General features: G+C 54.5%; 2 protein-coding genes across 2 annotated transcripts; one reads left to right on the top strand and one right to left on the bottom strand.

The window, feature by feature from the left end:
• The first annotated feature begins 1,680 nt into the window (after nucleotides 1-1,680).
• Nucleotides 1,681-8,094, top strand: CACFD1 (calcium channel flower domain containing 1). Its single transcript, XM_058818438.1, has 5 exons — nucleotides 1,681-1,813; nucleotides 6,220-6,292; nucleotides 6,928-7,053; nucleotides 7,160-7,267; nucleotides 7,868-8,094. Exons 1-5 carry the CDS (start codon nucleotides 1,681-1,683, stop codon nucleotides 7,959-7,961), a joined length of 534 nt encoding a protein of 177 aa, XP_058674421.1. The 3' UTR covers nucleotides 7,962-8,094.
• A 4,520-nt stretch (nucleotides 8,095-12,614) lies between these two features.
• SLC2A6 (solute carrier family 2 member 6) lies at nucleotides 12,615-17,404 on the bottom strand. The gene is made up of 10 exons (XM_058818407.1): nucleotides 17,304-17,404; nucleotides 16,642-16,804; nucleotides 16,116-16,322; nucleotides 15,254-15,353; nucleotides 14,526-14,737; nucleotides 14,251-14,403; nucleotides 13,860-13,968; nucleotides 13,457-13,630; nucleotides 13,073-13,218; nucleotides 12,615-12,990 (listed from the first exon to the last, which is right to left on the bottom strand). Exons 1-10 carry the CDS (start codon nucleotides 17,402-17,404, stop codon nucleotides 12,835-12,837), a joined length of 1,521 nt encoding a protein of 506 aa, XP_058674390.1. The 3' UTR covers nucleotides 12,615-12,834.
• Between the last annotated feature and the right edge of the window lie 1,209 nt (nucleotides 17,405-18,613).

Genomic DNA, 18,613 nt, shown 5'->3' with positions numbered 1-18,613 from the left:
TGCCAGCACAAGGAGATGTGTGGGGTGGGCAGTGCCACCCTAGGACAGGTCACTCAAAGCTTGAATGTTTTCAGAAATTGGCTGAACTGAGGCACTGCTGGGCAAGCCCTGCTGCCAGCTGGCCTTATGTGGGAGGACTAAATGACATCCTGAGTCCCTCCCCAGCCACCCTTTCTGTGGTTCTGCTGTTGGATATCTGACAGTGAATACCACCTCTTCTTTTCTGTGAGAAAATAAAAGAATTAATGCCAGGTTTGATGCCGGGTCTGATTTACTCAGATAAGAACAGATCAATCTGTATCTTCATTTGACAAGAACTGTGGTTGAGGCTGCATGGACAAGCTGTGGCAGGAAGAGGGATTTTAGAGCAGTGGCAAATACACAAGTTTCATTTAAATGATTTTTTTAGGTTATTTCTTTTTTTCAGTATCTTGAACATTGCGCTGTGCTTTGGTCCAAATCTGTCATCCTCCTCAAAATCACAATATACTGCCTAAAGTGTCTTTTCTGCACCTGGAGCCTGGCTGGACACATCTGCACTTGCTCTTCATGCTGGATGCAATAAATGGTTCTGCCTGGGCAGTTTTAACCCTGCTTCTGCTTTCTCTCAGTTGGATTCTCTGACATCCTTCTACAACCACAAATACTCTCCTTAATTAATAGCTGTTTTTTTGCTGGTTAAACCTGGAGTTTTTTGCTTGCCAGCCTCCAGATTTATGTTCCATTCCTGGAGGAGCCAGAAAATAGATTCCTGAAGTGAGATCCTCGAGGAGCTGGATACATCAGCTATCCCTCTGCAGTGCGTGGGTGATGCAGGCCCTGGGCCTTCATTTCCTGTCTGACAGGAGATGGTAATGAAAAGACATCCTTTCCTTAATCCCTTTTTTGTAACCTTTTAGCAGATGGGATCTGTCTTCCCACTCTGCTCTGGATCCCAAGTCTCACTGCTATTTACTGTTCCAGATCGACTGAGCAGAGCTGGGCTCTGCTTCTGTTCCACGTTCATCTGCACAAAATGCAGCTGTTGCCTTCATCACTTAGGAGAGTTCAGGGTGTTCCCCTGTCCCATTTGGACAACACCAGCTTGCCAGCTGGGGCATCTGCTTGCAAAGTGCTATTTGTGCTCCCATTTTTAGGGAGAAAACCTAATTCCAGTCAGATAAGGGGGAGTGCAACCCTCTTATCTGGAGAGCAGGATTTTGCAACAGCGTTCAGTTCCCGTCAGTGGGAAGGATTCCTGTTTCCCTTTCTGGAAAACAGAGCATTCCTGTTTCCCTTTCTGGAGCAGCAAACACTGCCTTGCCTGGATAACAACACCCAGTTTTTCCCGGGGGCACCCAGAGCTGGAGTGAGGTGCTGGCCGTGCCTGTGCTGATGAATATGAGCAGCAGAGCTCTGCCCACAGCCTTTTAATGCAGTGACATCAAAGGCAAAGCCCTGCCTGCTGCCGGGGGGGACCCACAATGCAGCTCGAGCCGCCGTGGAGCAGCTCCAGGCCCGCTGGCATCACCGCTCTGCAGCCAGCCAGCCTCCATTGTCAGCCCTGGGGGGCCAGCCCTGCATGGGAACACGGGCACAGGCCCAGGCCTGCCTGTAGGGGCTGTCCCCGGGGCTGGCTGCACCAGGGGGTGACACCTGGGGGCTCAGGTGGGCAGCAGGAGCCCCCGGCAGCGGGGGGAGATGAGCTCGCAGGATGAGCAGCTCCCAGCAGCAGCGGCAGCAGCAGAAGCCCCCGAGGCAGCAGCGGCCGATGAGGGCATGACCTGGTGGTACAGGTGGCTCTGCAGGATTGCCGGGGTCATCGGGGGCATGTGTGAGTATCCCCTCCCCTCTGTGTGCCCCCTCCTGCATGACAGAGCTCCTGTTGGGGTCCTGACCCCGTTTTGGGGTCCTGACCCCATTTTGGGGGTCATGTTGGCTGTGCCATGAAGGGGTATTGGGGTGATGGGTTGTGCCAGCTCTGGTGCTGATTTGCTGTGTTTGGGGCAGAAGGGAGAGCGGTGGCTGTGCCTGCAGTAGGGTGGGCTCAGCTGCTCATGAGGGATGGGCTCTGCCCACTGAGCCCACCAGGGATGTGCTGGGTGCCCACTGAGCCCACCAGGGATGGGCTCTGTGCTCACTGAGCCCACCAGGGATGTGCTGGATGCCCACTGAGCCCACCAGGGATGGGCTCTGTGCCCACTGAGCCCACCAGGGATGTGCCCTGTGCCCACTGAGCCGACCAGGGATGTGCTCTGTGCTCACTGACCCTGCTGAACTTTGGCACCCACAGCAGGACGTCACAAGGCAATCTGCAAATCCCTGAGGTTCTTTTTGGATGTGGCACTCCCTGGCAGTGATGGGAGCAGCAGCTGAGCCCTGGTGCCTGGCAGGCAATTTAGATGGTTTTACAATGAGCATCAGGCTCATGGGGTCAGGTCAGGGCTGGAAGAATGGCCACAGGGTTTGGTTTATCCTGTTTGATTTTGGGTGTTTATATGTTCCTACAACTTGGTTTTTTTCCCTCCATCCTGACTGTCAGAGCATGTTTCCCATTGCTCCTGTTGCTGATTGCAGAAGGCCTGCCCATGAGTTTTGCTGAAGGTGAAGAATGGTTTGGGTTTGGCTGTTTGCTTTTAAGGGCTTTGGTAGGACACAGAGAACGGAGCTGCAGACGCAGAGTGAGTTGGCTGAGCTCAGAATTACCTGCTGCTGCAAAAAATTTTCCCAGGGAAAGAGTCTCAGCAAGTTTGCCAGAAATCAGCCTGTCCTGGAGTGCTGTTTTGCTACGTTCTGTGGAGAGATTAATAGCTCTTAAAAGCAGGAGGGACTGTTATGACCGCTTAGTCTGATCTCCTGCAGAGCACAGGATGGAGAATTTCTCCTGCTTCAGGTCCATGACTTCAAGTTAAACAAGAAGGTTTCTCAGCCAGTGCAATCAGCCCTGATTTATTCCATCAGCTGGAGCTTTGTGTCTGATCACCTTCTCCCCCTGCCTGCCTTTTGCCTTGGGGCTGGGCTGCACAACCCCACCATGTTTTTGGGGCTGACATTTGCACCCTGTGGTATCACTGGGCAGTCTCCTCTAAGCCCTTTTTAGCCAGGCTGGTAAAACATGAGCTGCTCTCCCCGTTCCATGTGCTAGGTGCTGAAATGCTGGAGGTGTGACAGGATTTGGTGGGACTGCTCTGCACACCCCGTGCCCTGCCGGAGGCCCCCGCACTCCTGGCCCGGCCAGCAGCCAGGAGAACCAGCTGGGAAGTGTCTGTGGAGCAGGTCCCAGGTGGGGGTTCAGAGGAGCAGCTTCTTTCCCACGGGCTGTGGCTGTAGCAGGAGCCTCAGCACTGTTCCTGCAGTCTTATTCCATGCAGAGCTCAGGGTGATGTGGATGGAGGGTGAAGAGCTGGTGGGTCACGCTGGTGGCACTGCCAGCCTCGTGCTACAGCAGCTCGTGAGTGGCTTGAAAGTGCAAATTTCTTCTTTTTCCTTCTCCGTCTTTGTGTTTCAAAGCAGCTGAATTATACTTGGATTATTTTCCCAACCTTTTGTTCACAGATCTGCGACCTCGTGGCTTGTTTTTACAGGAAAGATGAGAGTTTTATGTCTTTGGGTGAGTCTGGGAGAAGCTTTTGGAAGAAGAGCCAGGTTCTTAACAGGGTTTGCCAAAGATTTGGGGAGTGACAGCTGGCTCTGGAGCCCTGTCTCTTTATCAGGCAGAGAATGAGGCACAAACTCTCCTTATGAACAGGGAAAGGGGTGATTGTGGAAAAAACAACCAGTGCCCTGTGCTACCAACACTCCTCTTCAAAATGCTGCTTGTTCAGCACCACCTTGTTGAAGGTGGATGGTTTGGAGAAGAGGTGATGAATAAACCAGCAAGGCTGGAGTTTGCTGTTGTTCTCAGAGCTCGCTGTGAAAAAACAGAACTAATTTATAAGTTTTGTGAGCAACTGGATTGTAATGCTGCTACAGGGCTGGATTGTTTCTTACAGAAGGAAAAATTCCCTAAGAAAGGAAGAGAAACTTTGTTAGCAGAGGTGAGACCAGCAGGCAACATCTGCCACATGCAAACACCTGCAGCCACAGCTTGCTGCAGCCAGAAAAATCCAAGGGCTGGAGCAAGAACCAGACAGACAAGGTTCAGGATCCCTTTCTGGCTCCTGCACATGCTGGCTTGGTGACCTTGGCCAAGTCCCTTCTCTCCTTGTGTTCCTGTTTGTAATGGGACGAGGAGAGTCTGTGGCTTTTGTAAAACACTCCAGGAGCAAAAATAGGCTTGTGTTGAGGACAGTGACCAGCTGCTGGAAATGAATAGAGCCTTTGTAGGGAAGGGTGTCCTTCCCCCCTCATTTAACTCCCAGTTATTTGTGCTTCCTCAGAGATTCGAGATGGGACAGCAGTTAAACAAATGGCAGAACTGTCTGTCTCCCATAGCTTACGTGCCACGGAGCATTATCTGTGTTTTAACCCTGTTGTGAGGCCTCTGTTTGAAAAGAAAACATTTTAAAAACAAATTTTTGGCTTGGCAGGGTTGGAATCAGCTCCTGCCCTGGTGGGACAAGGATGTACCAGGCTGTGTGGGACAAGCAGCTCTGCAAAGGAGACCCAAGGTCACTTGAGTTGTCCTGTGGCTGTTGGCAGCAGCTCTGGGGGCAGTGCTCCTGTGATCCCAAACCTTTGACTCCTTTCCTGCTGCTCCTGCTGACGTGGGGCTTGCTCAGCTCTGCTTCCTGGGTCATTAGTCCTCTGCCAACCAGGCTGGTTGCTGAGCCAGGAGTGCTGCAGGGACACGGTGCTGCAGGGTTGTTTTGGAGTGTTTGGGGACAAAACCAAACCAGAAACCTGGCAAAACAACCCCTGGAAACTTGCTTGGAAAAGAACATTCTGCTTCTCTTGGTTTGTTGTGTGGTGGAGACCTGCTGGGAACTGCCTGAACCTCTGTGCTCTGCTGGAATCCTATTTGCCATTGCTCCTCTCCAGCTGTTTGCACCTGTGACCATGAACAGATCACCTCACCCCCGTGCCTCAGTTTCCCCTGGGGACAGTGACAGTGGAACCTGTGGCATGGGAGGGTGAGAAGTGCCCTTGGAGCACAGACGTTAGCACAACCTCTGGAATATCCCCTCTGCTAGCTGATCTTGCTCTTGCAGGACTCTCCAAAAGATTTTGGGTCCTGTGGGCTTAGTTCTAGGAAGTGTTAAAAAATAATGTTTTTGGTATTTCCTAAGACCAGGAGGTCATTTGCTCATGGGATGACCTTCAATGTGTCCTGTCACTGCCTGCAATTCTGCTTCCCAGCTTGGTAAACAAGGATAACTATTTTTAAAGGAACTTTGAGGATTCAGCAGCAACTGCTTAAAAGAAACCTTGCAAGCATGTGCCAGGCTTTTGAAGGTCAAGGCTGCTCACAGCAGCTCTGCTCAGGGATCCCCTCAGCAGACACCCAAAATCCTCAATCCAGGGCTGGTCTCATCCTCAGAGAGGGGCTCTGCTGCTCTCCATCATCCCCAAGACAGCCTTTAAAGTCTATAGAATCCATTTTAGGTGGAGTTTTACAGTGTGATGATGTTTGCTGAGGTGTGTCTCCTGCCCTCCCAGCTGAGCTCGAGTTCCTGGTGCCAGCTCTGGCCCTGGCAGAGGGAAGGGCCCATATCAGGTGCCAGGAACACTCTGCAAGTTTAATGAGGCAGCAGGGAGGTGGGTGCAGCTCAGCTCAGTCATTGCTGCCTGGTTCCTCTCCCTGAGTTACAGAGCCAGGAGCACTGGGGTGATTTTGGGCTTTATTCACTTCCTTTTGTATTACCAGAGACCCCAACTTGGCTTTTTTCTGCCCACCTCTGGTGAAGCTGCACAGAACCAGCAGTGAGTGGCAGAGCTGTGTTCACCTCTGCTGTATTTATTATTTTCCTCTGTGCAAGCCATGTTTCTGCTGAACTTGCCCTGTGCTGCTCAGAGGTGGAACCTGCTGGCACTTCTTGTCCACCTTGACACATAAAATCCAGGTGCACATCCTGAACTCCACGTGGAAGCAAATATTGTTCTACACAAGGGAAATAATTGTTGGAACAGCACTCAGAGCAAAAAGATACCAGGGGAGGGCTCTTCCCTGCATTCCAGTCTCCTTTTGGGCCACCAGACCTTTCCACCCACCATCCTGTGCTGCCCTGCAGTGCCCATAGGTGCTGGCCAAGGGCATTCAAGGTTGGTCATGGTGGTCACTGAAAACCTCTTTCTTTCCAGCCTGTGCCATTGCTGGTCTCTGGAACTGTGTCACCATCAACCCCCTGAACATCGCAGCCGGCGTGTGGATGATGTGAGCAGGTTTATTTTCATTTTCCTGCTGGGAGGGAGGCATTGTTAACCAGATCCCACTGAGGAGGCAAAGCTGCCCTGCTTGGGCAGTGGATGGGAGTGAAACATCCATCAGGCTCTGGGAATTGCCAGGCAGGTTGAGATGTTGGGTTTATTCTGTTTATATTATTTCATAATGCATTTTTAGGTAAATACCTAGATACCCTTGTCCAATATAAGTTTGAGGTAGCAGAGCTTGGAAATTTGGAAATTATCAAGAACTGAGGGGGGAGCAGAGCGGGGCTCAGCTTCACCATTCCCTCCACCTGCACGGAGCATGGAATATCTGCTCTCTGTGGGCCTGGAGGGCATTGCTGACCCCCAGTCTGGTGCCTAAAAGCAGGATTAACTCTGGTTTGCTCTCTCTGGAGAGCAAATACCGAGCTACCCTTGTCCAAAATAAATCTGGGGCAACAGGGCTTGGAAATGTGGAAATCATCAAGAACTGAGGGGGGGGAGCAGAGCGGGGCCCAGCCTCACCATTCACTCCACCTGCGCAGAGCATGGAATATCTGCTCTCTGTGGGTCTGGGGGGCATTGCTGACCCCCAAATTGGTGCCTAATGGCAGGATTAACTCTGGTTTGCTCTCTCTGGAGGTTCAACGCCTTCGTGTTGTTCCTGTGTGAGGCCCCTTTCTGCTGCCAGTTCATCGAGTTCGCCAACGCCGTGGCTGCCAGGGCCGACCGGCTGCGGGCCTGGCAGAAAGCAGCTTTCTACTGCGGGTGAGGATGCTCCTGAGGGCTCATGGTGGGCACACCCCAGGATAAAAACACCCCTGCAACCCCTGGGGAGCAGGGCCCTGCTCTGAGGGCTGCCCCTGTCTTGCAGCATGGCCGTGTTCCCCGTCATACTCAGCCTGACGCTGACCACGCTCCTGGGCAATGCCATCGCCTTCGCCACCGGCGTGCTCTACGGAATGTCGGCCCTGGGAAAGAAGTAAGAGAGGTTCAGGTGCTCGGGGAGGGAAAGGGGGAGATGGAGCTCCAGAGCTGCTCCATCTGCCTCCCTAAGGCTCTGCTTTGCTGGTGCACAAACCGTGCTGAGGTGTGAGCGTGGATCATTCCACGTTCTCCCTCATGGCAGAGAAAATCTCCCTCACCTCAGGGCCCTGTGAGGGGAGGTCATGGGGGCTGCTGAAGCTCTGAGTTTTGGGGGTTCTGAGGGTCCCACCCTTCTTCCCTGTGAGGGAAGGCCCTGGGGGCTGCTGAAGCTTTGAATTTTGGGAGTTCTGAGAGTCTCACCCTTCTGCTCTGTGAGGGAAGGTCCTGGGGGCTGCTGAAGCTCTGAGTTTTGGGGATTCTGAGAGTCCCACCCTTGTGCCCTGTGTGGGGAGGTTCTGGGGGCTGCTGAAGCTCTGAGTTTTGGGGGTTCTGGGGGTCCCACTCTTCTGTCTGCAGCTGTTGGGTGGATGGGCCCAGCTTTGGGGGTTGGGGAGGGCCAGCAAGTGTGGTTTGACCCCTGGAATCCCTTGGCACGGAGAGGCAGCCCCAGCTGGGACAGTCCCTGCCACACCCATGCTGTCCCTTGCTCCCACAGGGGAGATGCCATCTCCTACGCCCGCATCCACCAGCAGCAGAAGCAGATGGATGAAGAGAAGCTGACGGGAAGCCTGGAGGGACAGGCTCTCTGAAGGACACGAGCTCTGGATGGCATCTCCTGGACATGGTGAAGATGTGGAAGTCTGCTCTGCCCTTCCCTCTGTCCTCTCCACTCCCTGCTACACCACGATGTCCCTGGACACTGCAGCAAGTGGGAATCTCAGGGGCTGGGGCAGGCTGTGTCCTCTCCTCACACCAGCAGCCAGACCTCAGCACGTCTCTCCTTCTCTCCTCAGCTCTCAACCCAAACAGTGCCCTTATTTTTTAATATTTTCTTTTCTTTTACCTGCAGAGGTGCTGGCTCTCTGAGTGCTGCTTTCACAACCTTTTATTTTTTTTCTGGACTGCCCTGTGGATGGGTGAGGAGAGACAGAGGACCTGCCAGTGCAGGTTCCACGTCTTAGCAACACTCCCTGGGATGGCCCTTCCCAGGTACAACACCTAAAACCCCCTGGTGCTTAACCTTGGTCTTCTTCCATTGTTTTAATTATGGGACCAAGCACTGGAGGCATCGCTGCACAGGAAAGGATTTCCAGAAAAACTCATCTAAAGATAAAATCCATCTCTTCAAGGGAGCTGCCGGAGCTGCTGGGCAGATCCTAGGGCCTCCAAAGCACAGTCCCTGCTTCCTCTGGACACAGATACAGGCAGTGACTGCCATTTACTTAAATTGTAAGAATTAATTACTTTGTCTTAATAAGGGCACTTTTCTTAAGCTTCACTCTTTTATTGGGGCAAAAGGGAAACAATATTTCCTGTACCTCAGCTGAAAAGGATGTTGTTTCTTGAGCCAAGTGGGATTTTTTGCTGGTGTGAGGGTAACTGATGAGCAGGAGCATTCCTGCCTTATGAGCCTGGGACTCTGCATCCCTCTGTCAAGGGACCTACTCTGCTCTGGTGCAGCCTTTGTCTTTGGGATTGTGGTTTTTGCATCAATCCTGAGCTGGTTTTGTATGGGAAGGTGGCACAACTTCCCTGTGCAAACAGAGAGGAGGCTGCACCATTTCAGTGTGGACAGCTGGGATGTTTTAATTTGCTATTCCAGGCTCTCTGTGGTTTTCACACTGCATTTTCTGTTTGCTTTGTACCATGCAGTACAAAACTGCTCACTAAGTCCAGATCCCCCTCTTCTCATCCCAGTTTGTCCTGGGGATTTTAATTTATTTGATTTTTATATGGTTGCTTTTTGTTTTCATTAGGAAAAAGGGGAATAATTTATTTCTAGCTATTTAAGTTCTTTAATGGGACTCATTTTCTCTGGATATAGGAGAAAGGAGTGCTCTGTTTCCTGTCCTTCACAGGCTGCCTCATTTCGCCAGGAGTCTCTGAACCCAGGGACAGCCCTGGCTGCTGCAAAATCCAATTTCAGCCTTCAGAGTGTTTCTCAGATTCTTCAAAAAAAGTGCGTTGTCCTTTGACCCATTTGTCTTTTTCTGGGCCACAAACTTGACAAACTGTGTTTTCCCCTTCTTCTGGGAGAGAGAAGGGAGGAAAACTGGGCTGTAACTGCTGGACTGGGACAGCCACCAGCACTGTGTGTCCCAGTTTGAATCCTTGGGTTCAGAGGGCTTGTGCTGTGCTCTGAGAAATGCTGCTGGAGGCTCAGTGCTGTCTGTCTGTCTGTCAGAGGGGTCTGTCCGTGCTGAAAACTCTCCTCAACCCTGCCCTTCCTCAAGCTGCTGGCTCCTGTGAGCTGCTGCTTCTTCCCTGGAGCTCAGGAGCTGTGAGGATTCCAGGATTTCCTGGATGTGGGCACCCTTTTTGTGCAAAGCCCCTTTCCCCCACCTTTGAACTGGGATTGCTCCAACACCCCTTGTCTGGGGTGCACAGCAGGAACCACCAGCCTGGGTTTTTTCCATAAAGGAAGGTTTTTTTCCCTCAAAGCTGTGCTGGTTTGGAGCTCCTAGCCCTTGGCTGATCCCTGGTGCTGGATGCAATGCAGGGGCCATGCAGGAGGAATACTCCAGAGGGAAAAACCTCCGGTGCTGCAAGGGCAGAGCCCTGCCTCAGGAATGGGCACAGGCTTTGATTTCAGGGGGGTGTGGGGAGTTCTGTAGTTTAGTAGAGGAATGTTGCAGACTGATGCATGTCAGTGTCTCTGGTAGTGGCAGCTTTGCTCTGTGAGTAGTTCTGCAGTAGCTTTAGTGTCAGGAGGCCAAAGGCAAAGCAGAGCTCAACGGCTGAGACTTCCAGGGTGCTCTGAGGGAGCACAGAGCTGGTGGGACCCTCATCTGCCTCTCCTCCTGCATGGTCCCTGTGGCTGGGGGAGGTGGGTGCTGCTCCAGGGCACCTGCAGGGCCCACTCTGCTCCTTGGCACCGAGGCAGGAGACCCAGCAGTGCTGTCACAGTGTTTGGTGGCAGCAGGGTGTGACCCTGGGGCTGAGGCAAGGGAGAAATGTGCATCAATCTGCCACCATGAGTGGGTGGCAAAGCTCAGCTGAAAATGGTCTCAGGGACTCCCCTGACAGACCTGAGCTGGAGCCTTTGGCCACAGTGCTTGAAGTGCTGCCACCATGGAGGTGTCTCAGATGGTGCTCCAAGGGTGGTGACTCCTACAGGGTCCTCTCTGGAGTGAGAACCCTTGGCTGTCTGCTGCAGCAGGAACCAAGCCAGATGCTGCCAGACAGGCTTGGTGACAGCACCCTGGCTTGTAAGAGCTGTAGTGACATCAGTGGATGGTTTCACCTCCATGTGGGCCTGTTTGGTGGAGATAGGAAGAGCTTTAGAGTAGAGTAGCATCCCAGTAGTTAATGCCAGTGCATGGTGCTTGTTAGTTGTGTTTAGAGGCACCCTCGGGGTACTTGGAGCTGTGTGAGGACAAATGAGGTTTAAACCCTGCTCTGGAGGTTTCACAGGCTCAATCCAACCCCTGCTGAGGGCTTGCAGGTGGGATGGCTGATCCAGAGGGGCTCTGTGGGGCAGGGTCTGCTCTCCAGGCTTGGAAAGGAGATGATGTGAGGGCTCAGGGGGTGACACACTGAGGACTGAGCTGGAAGGACCCCTGGGGAGCAGTGGCCTGTCACACACCAGTCACCAGGGCAGGTTTGTGCACTGTGCCACTCTTCCATGCCTCTGCCACTCATGTGTGGCAGCTCTGTGTCCCCTGGGGCTGCCCATGGGGCGTGAAGAGCAGGGCAGAGCTCGCTGCTCTGTAACACCCATCGATTCTCTGTGTGTGCAGTGAATAAAAACACCATTCTACCTCTGGAAAGAGCCACTGTGATTTCTCACACTCCAAATGTTGTAGCAAAAGCCCTGGGACTCGCTGTGCTGGAGGAAGGAGGTCACTCAGAAAATGCTCCTCCATGGGGTTCTCTCAGGAGCTGGAGTCCAACCTCGTTTCCTAGTGGGGCATTTCCTCCTTAGGCTGAGCCCTGGGAAGCTCAATTAATCTCTGTCATTTTTTTCCTCAGGAAAAAAACATCCACTGTCTTCAGGGAAGGGTTTCACTGAAGTGAAGGTATCAAGAGCTGGTCCCTAGCCATGTGAGAAAGAGAATGCTCGAGCACAGGGCTGCCAGAAATCCTGATCTTCAGAAAGTCATTGGAAACCAGAGGCTCTTGAGACCTCTTGTAGTCAGGCCATGCTTAGAAAAAGTTGTGTTCCAGCCAGGGCTGAACATCTTTCTGGAAAAGGGTCTCAGCAGCAAAGGGTAGGTTTAATACTGAATGTTTTCTGTGTTTTTAATTTTGGCCCACTACTCTCCCTCTGTCCTAGGCTGTTTTAAATTAATGCTGTGATAAAGCACATCTTCTCCTAGGTGATTTCTCATCTCCTGCTGCAGGAGATTAGAATGGCAGCTGACACATCTGGAGGGCTGACTCAGACATGCTGTTTTACCCCCTGCTTCCTCAGGACAGCAGGCTGAATGTCCCAGGAATAGCCCTCAGGGTGCCAAGTGCATCTCAGGAGCTTGGACAAATGCTTGGGCACATCCTGTCCCAGCTCAGCCTTGTGCCTCTGCCCTTCTGGGAGGAGCCAGGCTGGACCAAGCAAGGCCATTTGTTCCTCACAGCCATAACCACCTCCTGCAGCCGTGTTTTACCTCGGGTTAGCTCTAAAAATAATTATAAAAGGTTCTTAATCTTGCAGGACACACAGGAAAGGGGTAAGACTGATTTGCTACTAGCTATGCAGTTGAAATCTCAAAGTGATGGAGGTGGAGGCGCATCCACCTCCCTCTTTGTGTGGTGGGAAGGACCCACCCCAGCACAAAGTGTTGTCAGTACTCACTGTGTCTTTCCCACAGGGAATCACTTGCACTACAGCTGGATGTTTGTCTGTTCCCACTCTTTTGTCCTGGGTTTTCTTTGTGAACTGTATTTGGTCTTGTTCATTAGGCTTCTAGTGTAATGTGTGTTTTTAGAGCAATAAAATGTGGCAGCTTTTTATACAAAAGATCTGGCTCTGCCTCTTTCACAGTCCTTGAGTGCCTGACACTGCTCTGGGGAGCTGCAGGCTGCTGTGGTTCCCCTTGCCTCAGTCCTGCTCTGCCTCTCCCATCCCTCCCTTCTCTGCAAATCAAGGCAATGCAGTTGGAGGCAAAAAATCAAGTCCTGCAGTTGGAGGCAAAACTGTTTTATTCTTGCAGCTACACGATGAGCTTTTGCTGTAAACTCAACTCCAGCCAAGCCCTCAGACCCTCAGGCTGCTGAGCAAAGGGCAACCACAGTCTCCTGCCCACACTGTTATTCTTCCAGGACACCTTCATCTCCAGCCTGGCCCTGCTGGTGACCTGCTCCCATCCCAAGGGTTGACAGGAGGAGAAGGTAAAGTTCCAGCTGGCAGCTTCTACAGCCAGAGCAAGGTGAATACTGCTGCCCCTTCCTGTCCCACAGGGAGCTCCAGCCTCCACTTCCAGCAGCACAAGTTTGCTTCGCCCTCAGCCTGGGCAAGGGCAGCTCCTACCTCAGGAAGGACCTCCTGCCAGTCCTGAAAAAGGCCTCAATCTGCTCCAGAGACCTGCCTTTGGTTTCAGGGACACAACAACCAGTGAATAAGATGTTCCCAGCACTGATGACAGCGAAGAACAGGAAGGGCACCTCGAGGCCGAAGGAGTTCTGGAAAGGAGCAGAAAGCAGCTGTGAGCTGGTACAGAGAGGGGCTGGGAGGGACTGCTGGACACCCCCAGGCAGTACCCACCACGACTGGGAGGAAGAACTGGGTCAGGGTGAAGGCTGTCAGCCAGCTCACGAGCACACAGAGGCCTGAGGCGACCCCACGGGCTTTGAGAGGGAGGATCTCCGACATCAGCAGCCAAGTGATGGGGCCCCAGCCCATGGCATAACCTGCAGGGAAGAAGAGGAGGGGGTCAGGCCTTGAAGATCACTGAGGAGTGCAGAAGAACCCTGAGCAATCATTATGCCTCCCATTCATGTCATTCCTCATGCCACCTTTCTTGCTCTTCCAGGGACATCTGCCTTCCTTCCCCCTCCAACCCCAATCTCCTTGCTCCACATCACCCTGCCTTGGATGAGAAACACCCTCCCCTGGCTGGTGGCCAGTCCTGTGGCTCTCTGCACCTACCCATGATGAAGAACATGGTTGCCAGGAGGGGGATGAGGGTGATGTAGTTTGTTGGCTCAGCAGGGAGGTTGGCAGAACTCTCCAGGGTGGTGTTGGCCACGGTGCCATTGTGAGAAGTTGGCTCAAAGTGGATGTAGAGCCCCATGGTCAGGTTGGAGATCAACATGACACCAGCTGTGGAGAGAGGCAGCAGCACAGTGAGAATGAGGGGTGAGTGATTCCTCTCCTGGGAATGCCTCTGCTGAGGAGCTGAAGCACCACCAAGGGAAAGAGACCTCCCTGCCTCTCTTCCTGAGCCCTGTAGGGCTGAAATTTCCACTCCTGCACACTTGCAGAGCTCCTGAAAATCCTTCAATAGGAGCTTCCCTTGAGAACACAGTGGGAGAAGTGGAGAGAGCCACACCTGACACAAACAGGAGAATCTTCCTGCCAGCTTTGTCCATGGACACAGCAGCGATGACCACTGCAGACAGACGCACCAGGCCCACCAGAGCTGCATCGTACTCCGCTTTCTGCAAAAAACCCATGGGGAAGCTGAGCTGAGGAAAGGGACAAGTGCCTACAGCTGCTGAGGGCTTGGCCAAGGCTGTTCCCCCAGTAGGAGACTGGAGATGATGAGCCTGAACTCAGAGGAGGAGCACAGTGGGGCCAGTCCTGCTCCCCATCCTCCCTCAGCCTTTTGAAGGGCAGATCCTTTAAAAAAAGGGTTTTATGTCTGTAGGGAAGTGGGAGCATTCGGCAACCCTCACTGAAGGCCCAGGCAGCCCGAGCAGGAGCTGAAGCCCAGGGCTCACCAGGATGACAGATGTTTTCTTGAATATTGGCTGCAGGTACACGAGGATGCAGGTGACCCCCGAGAGCTGCTGCAGGAACCTCATCAGCCCCGAAATCAGGATGGGCTTGTAAAGAAAGGGGTCCTTGAGCTCAGCACAGGAAACCCGACGGCTCTGGGGGGCACAAAGGCAGAAACACAAAGTGAGAACCTCTGGGAGCCATCTGGCAGAAGAGTTGCCCAGGGCATGGATTTTGCAGTTTTCATGTTATTTCTGCCCATGCTGAACTTCCTCACCTGCTTCCTCACGCTGTCCTTGATCTGCTCGTACTCCCGGGCATAATCTGTGTCCTGACCCCTCAGCCAGCACAGGGAGCCCAGGGCCTCCTCCTCCTTGCCCTGGGAGAGCAGGAACCGGGGCGAGTTGGGCATGAAGCAGAGCAGGAGGACCATGGCAAGCACCGGCACCTCCCCGGCCACGGCCAGCCAGCGCCAGTCCAGGACCAGCCCTGCCAGAGCAGCACAGTTAGGGGAAAACCACTCAGGAATGGGTGTCCTGGCCTTGCCTCCACCTGAGCACCCCAATGATTTCATTTAATAAACACAGCAGGAAAAACAGTAATAACAAAAAATGTATTTTGAATGTATTCTCTCCTATTACAGCAGCATTTCCAGCAGTATATAATGGGGAAATTCCAGCAAATCTGAGAGCATCCAGCAAGATCCTGCTGCAACCAGGGCATGTGCTGGCAGGTGATGCACAGGGATATCATTGTGTGCTGCCCTCGAGCCTGGGCAAAACCTCATCAGGACCTGGATCTGTGGGCACAGTGATGGCCACAGGTCCATGTAGGCTATGGATTCATTCCTCAGGGCACACACACCAGGGTAAGGGGCATGAATGACCTGTCCAGCCCTCTCAGCACTGCTGAGGGGAACAAGCCCTCATCTGCTCAGAAGGTTATTTTAAGCTCCCCCTCCCCACAGTGTTGCCCTGGCCACTGGGACACCACAGAGATACTTACCCAGAGCGTACAGGACGAGGGAGCCCAGCACTGCCATGATCTGGGGACAGGCACCCAGCATCCCCCTGACCCCCGGGTGGGAGATCTCCGAGATGTAAACCTGCACAGGGACAGCACACACTTCACAGAGCTGCAACATCCCCTTCACAGAGCTGCAACATCCCCTTGTCACCCACTGCTCCTGCCCTCTGTCACCTCGCAGTCACACCCTGTGACCAGAGGAAACCCAAATTGCTGGGGAATTGCCCTCTCGGCGTGGGGACCTGATGGGTTCTGCTGCTTCTGGCCAGAGGAAGGGACAGCCTGGCCGGCAGCACTGCTTCTCTCCTCCCCCCGGTGTAGGAGAAGTGCTCCAGTGGCTGCATTACTGGAAAGAGGTGCCCTGGTGTTACTCAACCCCTGCCTTCCCCTCTGTGTGAAACACGAGCCTGCTGTTCGGGAGGAAATAACTGCTGGGAGGAGCAGGGGCTGGGGACCTGCCTTGTCTTTCCTGCGGGCGAGGAAATCCAGCACCAACAGCGGGTACACCCTCCCCAGCCCTGGTGCTGCATCCTCCCCATCCCCGCTCGCCCAGACACAGCCCTGATGCCTCCGAAAAGCAGCGGGGTGCCCCGGCATCATCACCGGGTCATCCAGGGCACCACAGCACCTGCTGCATCCCCCTGCCATCCACAGCACCTCCTGCCCATCCACAGCACCTCCTGCCCTGCATCCCCCTGCCCATCCAACCCTCCTGCCCTGCATTCCCCTACCCATCTACAGCCCCTTCTGCCCTGCATCCCCCTGCCCATCCAACCCTCCTGCCCTGCATTCCCCTACCCATCTACAGCCCCTTCTGCCCCGCATTCCCCTGGCACATTACCGGGATGGAGGCAGAGGTCACTCCGCCGGCGTAGCCCGTCAGCACCCGGCCCAGCAGCAGCATCCAGAGGCCCTGGGCTCCTGCCAGCAGCGCGTACCCCAGCGCCGAGGGCAGAGCCGAGAACATGATGCTCAGCTTGCGGCCCAGGCAGTCGTTGAGCAGCATCGTGCTGAGCCCGCCCGCCGCCGCTCCCAGCGTGAACACCGACTGTGGGGCATGCGGAGAGAGGGGCTGGGTGAGCCTGGCATCCCCCCCGGCATCCCTGGCACTGCCCCATCCTGATCCCCAGCTCCTTATGACCCCTTCTGTGCGAGCCTGGCATCCCTCGGGGCACCCCACGGCTCTGCCCCATCCTGCTTCCCAGCTCCTTATAACCAGGGCACTTTATAAGCCTGGCACCCCCGGCTTTGCCCCATCCCACTCTCCAGCTCCTTACCCCTAACCAGGGTGCTATGTGAGCCTGGCATCCCCCCCGGGCGCCCCCCGGCTCTGCCCGCACCCTGGCCGGGATAACCCCGCTCCTTACCCCGAACCAGGGCGCTGTGTGCTGGTCCAGCCTCAGCGCAGGGCTGGGATGAGCCTCCAGGGCAGGGATGACGGGGGAGGGATAAACCAGGGCGAAGCCGAAGCTGAAGTTGCCCAGGACAGCGGCAAACACGGCCAGGTAAAGCCGCTTGTTGTGGAGGCTCCTGGGGGAGGCACAGAGGGACAGGGACGTGTTGGGTGCCAGCAGAAACTCAAACCCTGCTTCCTCCAGCCTCTGGTGACAGCCAAGGAGGGATTTTCCTGGGGAATGGCTCTGCACAGCCCCAGGCTGTTGGGGTTTCTCTGTGCTAGTGCTTCTCTCTGTGCCAGGCAGTTTTCAGGGGGTTCAACAAAGCGAGAAAAGCAGAGGCTGGAGCTGGGTGGCACCACGGACCCAGTTGCAGCTGGTTCATCCCAGCAGAGCAAGGAAAAAGTTCTTGCAAAGCCCCCATGCCCCCAGCAGGACCTCTTGCCCCCGTAAGAGTCACACAAACCCATCAGGCTGCCAAGTGGGCTCCTGCAGCCACCGTGGGCAGGTGAGATTCCATCCCAAAGCAGCTCAGCAATTGCAGGAATTTGGAACAGCTCTTCTCCCAGCTGCCCCCAGCCCACTGCCCTCGGGATGGGGGGCACAGCCCAACCTCTGCCCAGCCTGCTCCTCACCTCAGGTACTCCTTGTCGAGCCTCCTGGCAGTGCCCTCGGGGAAGGTGTGGTACGAGGAGCTCGTTTTCCTCACCAGGGGCTCTCGGTCCCTGCTCTCCATGGCCATGCAGGGCTCTGCTGCTGCTGCTGCTGCTGCTCTCGGGGCGGATGCTGGGGCTGCCCAGGGGAAGAGGAAGAAGAGGCACTGAAAACGAAAGGGGAGAGGCTGCCTGGCGTTGCCTAATCACAGAAATCTCTGCCTCGTGGGCTTACACCCAGCTGCCCCACAGCAGGAAACTGGGGGGGCCGGAAAACCAGCAGGAGGAGAGCCAGGGGGTGACAGTGATGGTGACAGTGATGGTGACAGTGATGGTGACAGAGGTGTCCTGCAGTCTTCACCCTGCCCAGCCCCACAGACACCAACCAACCCCTCCCACTGCAGGGATGGTCCTCACAGAGCTGGGTTCACCAGCAGAAACATCTCTCCTTGCTAAGGCCACGTCCCTCCCATTGAGGAACTGGTACCAGTCAGACCAGCCCGGTGCTGCCTCTGTTTACAGGGGAAAATTCCATCTGGGGGAGCCCCCAGAGCCACCCTAGGAAAGGGTTTCCAGTGTGGAACAGAGGTGGGGAAGAGGCAGGAGAGGAAAGCAGAGGGAGGTGAACAAGGGACGGGCACAGGAGCGGGGGATGGGGATGAAGGGCAGTGATGAGGATGGAAAAGGGGAGAGAGCAGCATCTCTGCCACAATGGGTGAACCCCAGGCTGCCCATGGGTGGATTTGCCCTCTCACCCTGCTCCCCCCAACCCCTTCTCTCTCTGTGCTGGGACATCTGCATGTCCAAACTCACGCTGTAGGAAAGGGCTTTGTCTGTGTCTTGCTAGCTCTGAACACAAAGCCACTTGGATTTAATTATCAAAAGCTCTATTTCCCCAAACTAACACAGTGCTCCTCTTGTTTCCATCATTCCCCTTGGCTCCTGGTGCTTTTTGGAACACATGGATGGTTCCTGCACCCCAAGCCCTTGTGGGGGCTGCAGTGACACCTCAGGAACTGCTGTGTCTGTTCTGTGCAAGCTGGTTCTGCTTCTGCAGCCACCCAGAGCTGCCTTGTCTGTCTGCTCCTGCAGGGGATTTACAGCTGACTCAGGCACTCGGGGCTCTGGTTTCCCCAAAGGAAGAAAGGTCATGGACAGGGGGGACAGAAGGGTGGGCAGGACAGCTCATGCAAAAAAATTTCATCTCTGTATTGGTCTGAGCAGGGAGGTCACAACAGCCCTGGAGCTGGTCCCTGTGCCCTTCCATCAGCAGGCACCAGCAGTTTCCTCCC

The sequence above is a fragment of the Ammospiza caudacuta genome, chromosome 21 (assembly GCF_027887145.1).
Source record: "Ammospiza caudacuta isolate bAmmCau1 chromosome 21, bAmmCau1.pri, whole genome shotgun sequence".
Lineage (NCBI taxonomy): Eukaryota > Metazoa > Chordata > Aves > Passeriformes > Passerellidae > Ammospiza > Ammospiza caudacuta.
The sequence above is the reverse complement of the archived record's forward strand: the minus strand, read 5'-3'. Positions and strand labels throughout refer to the sequence as shown.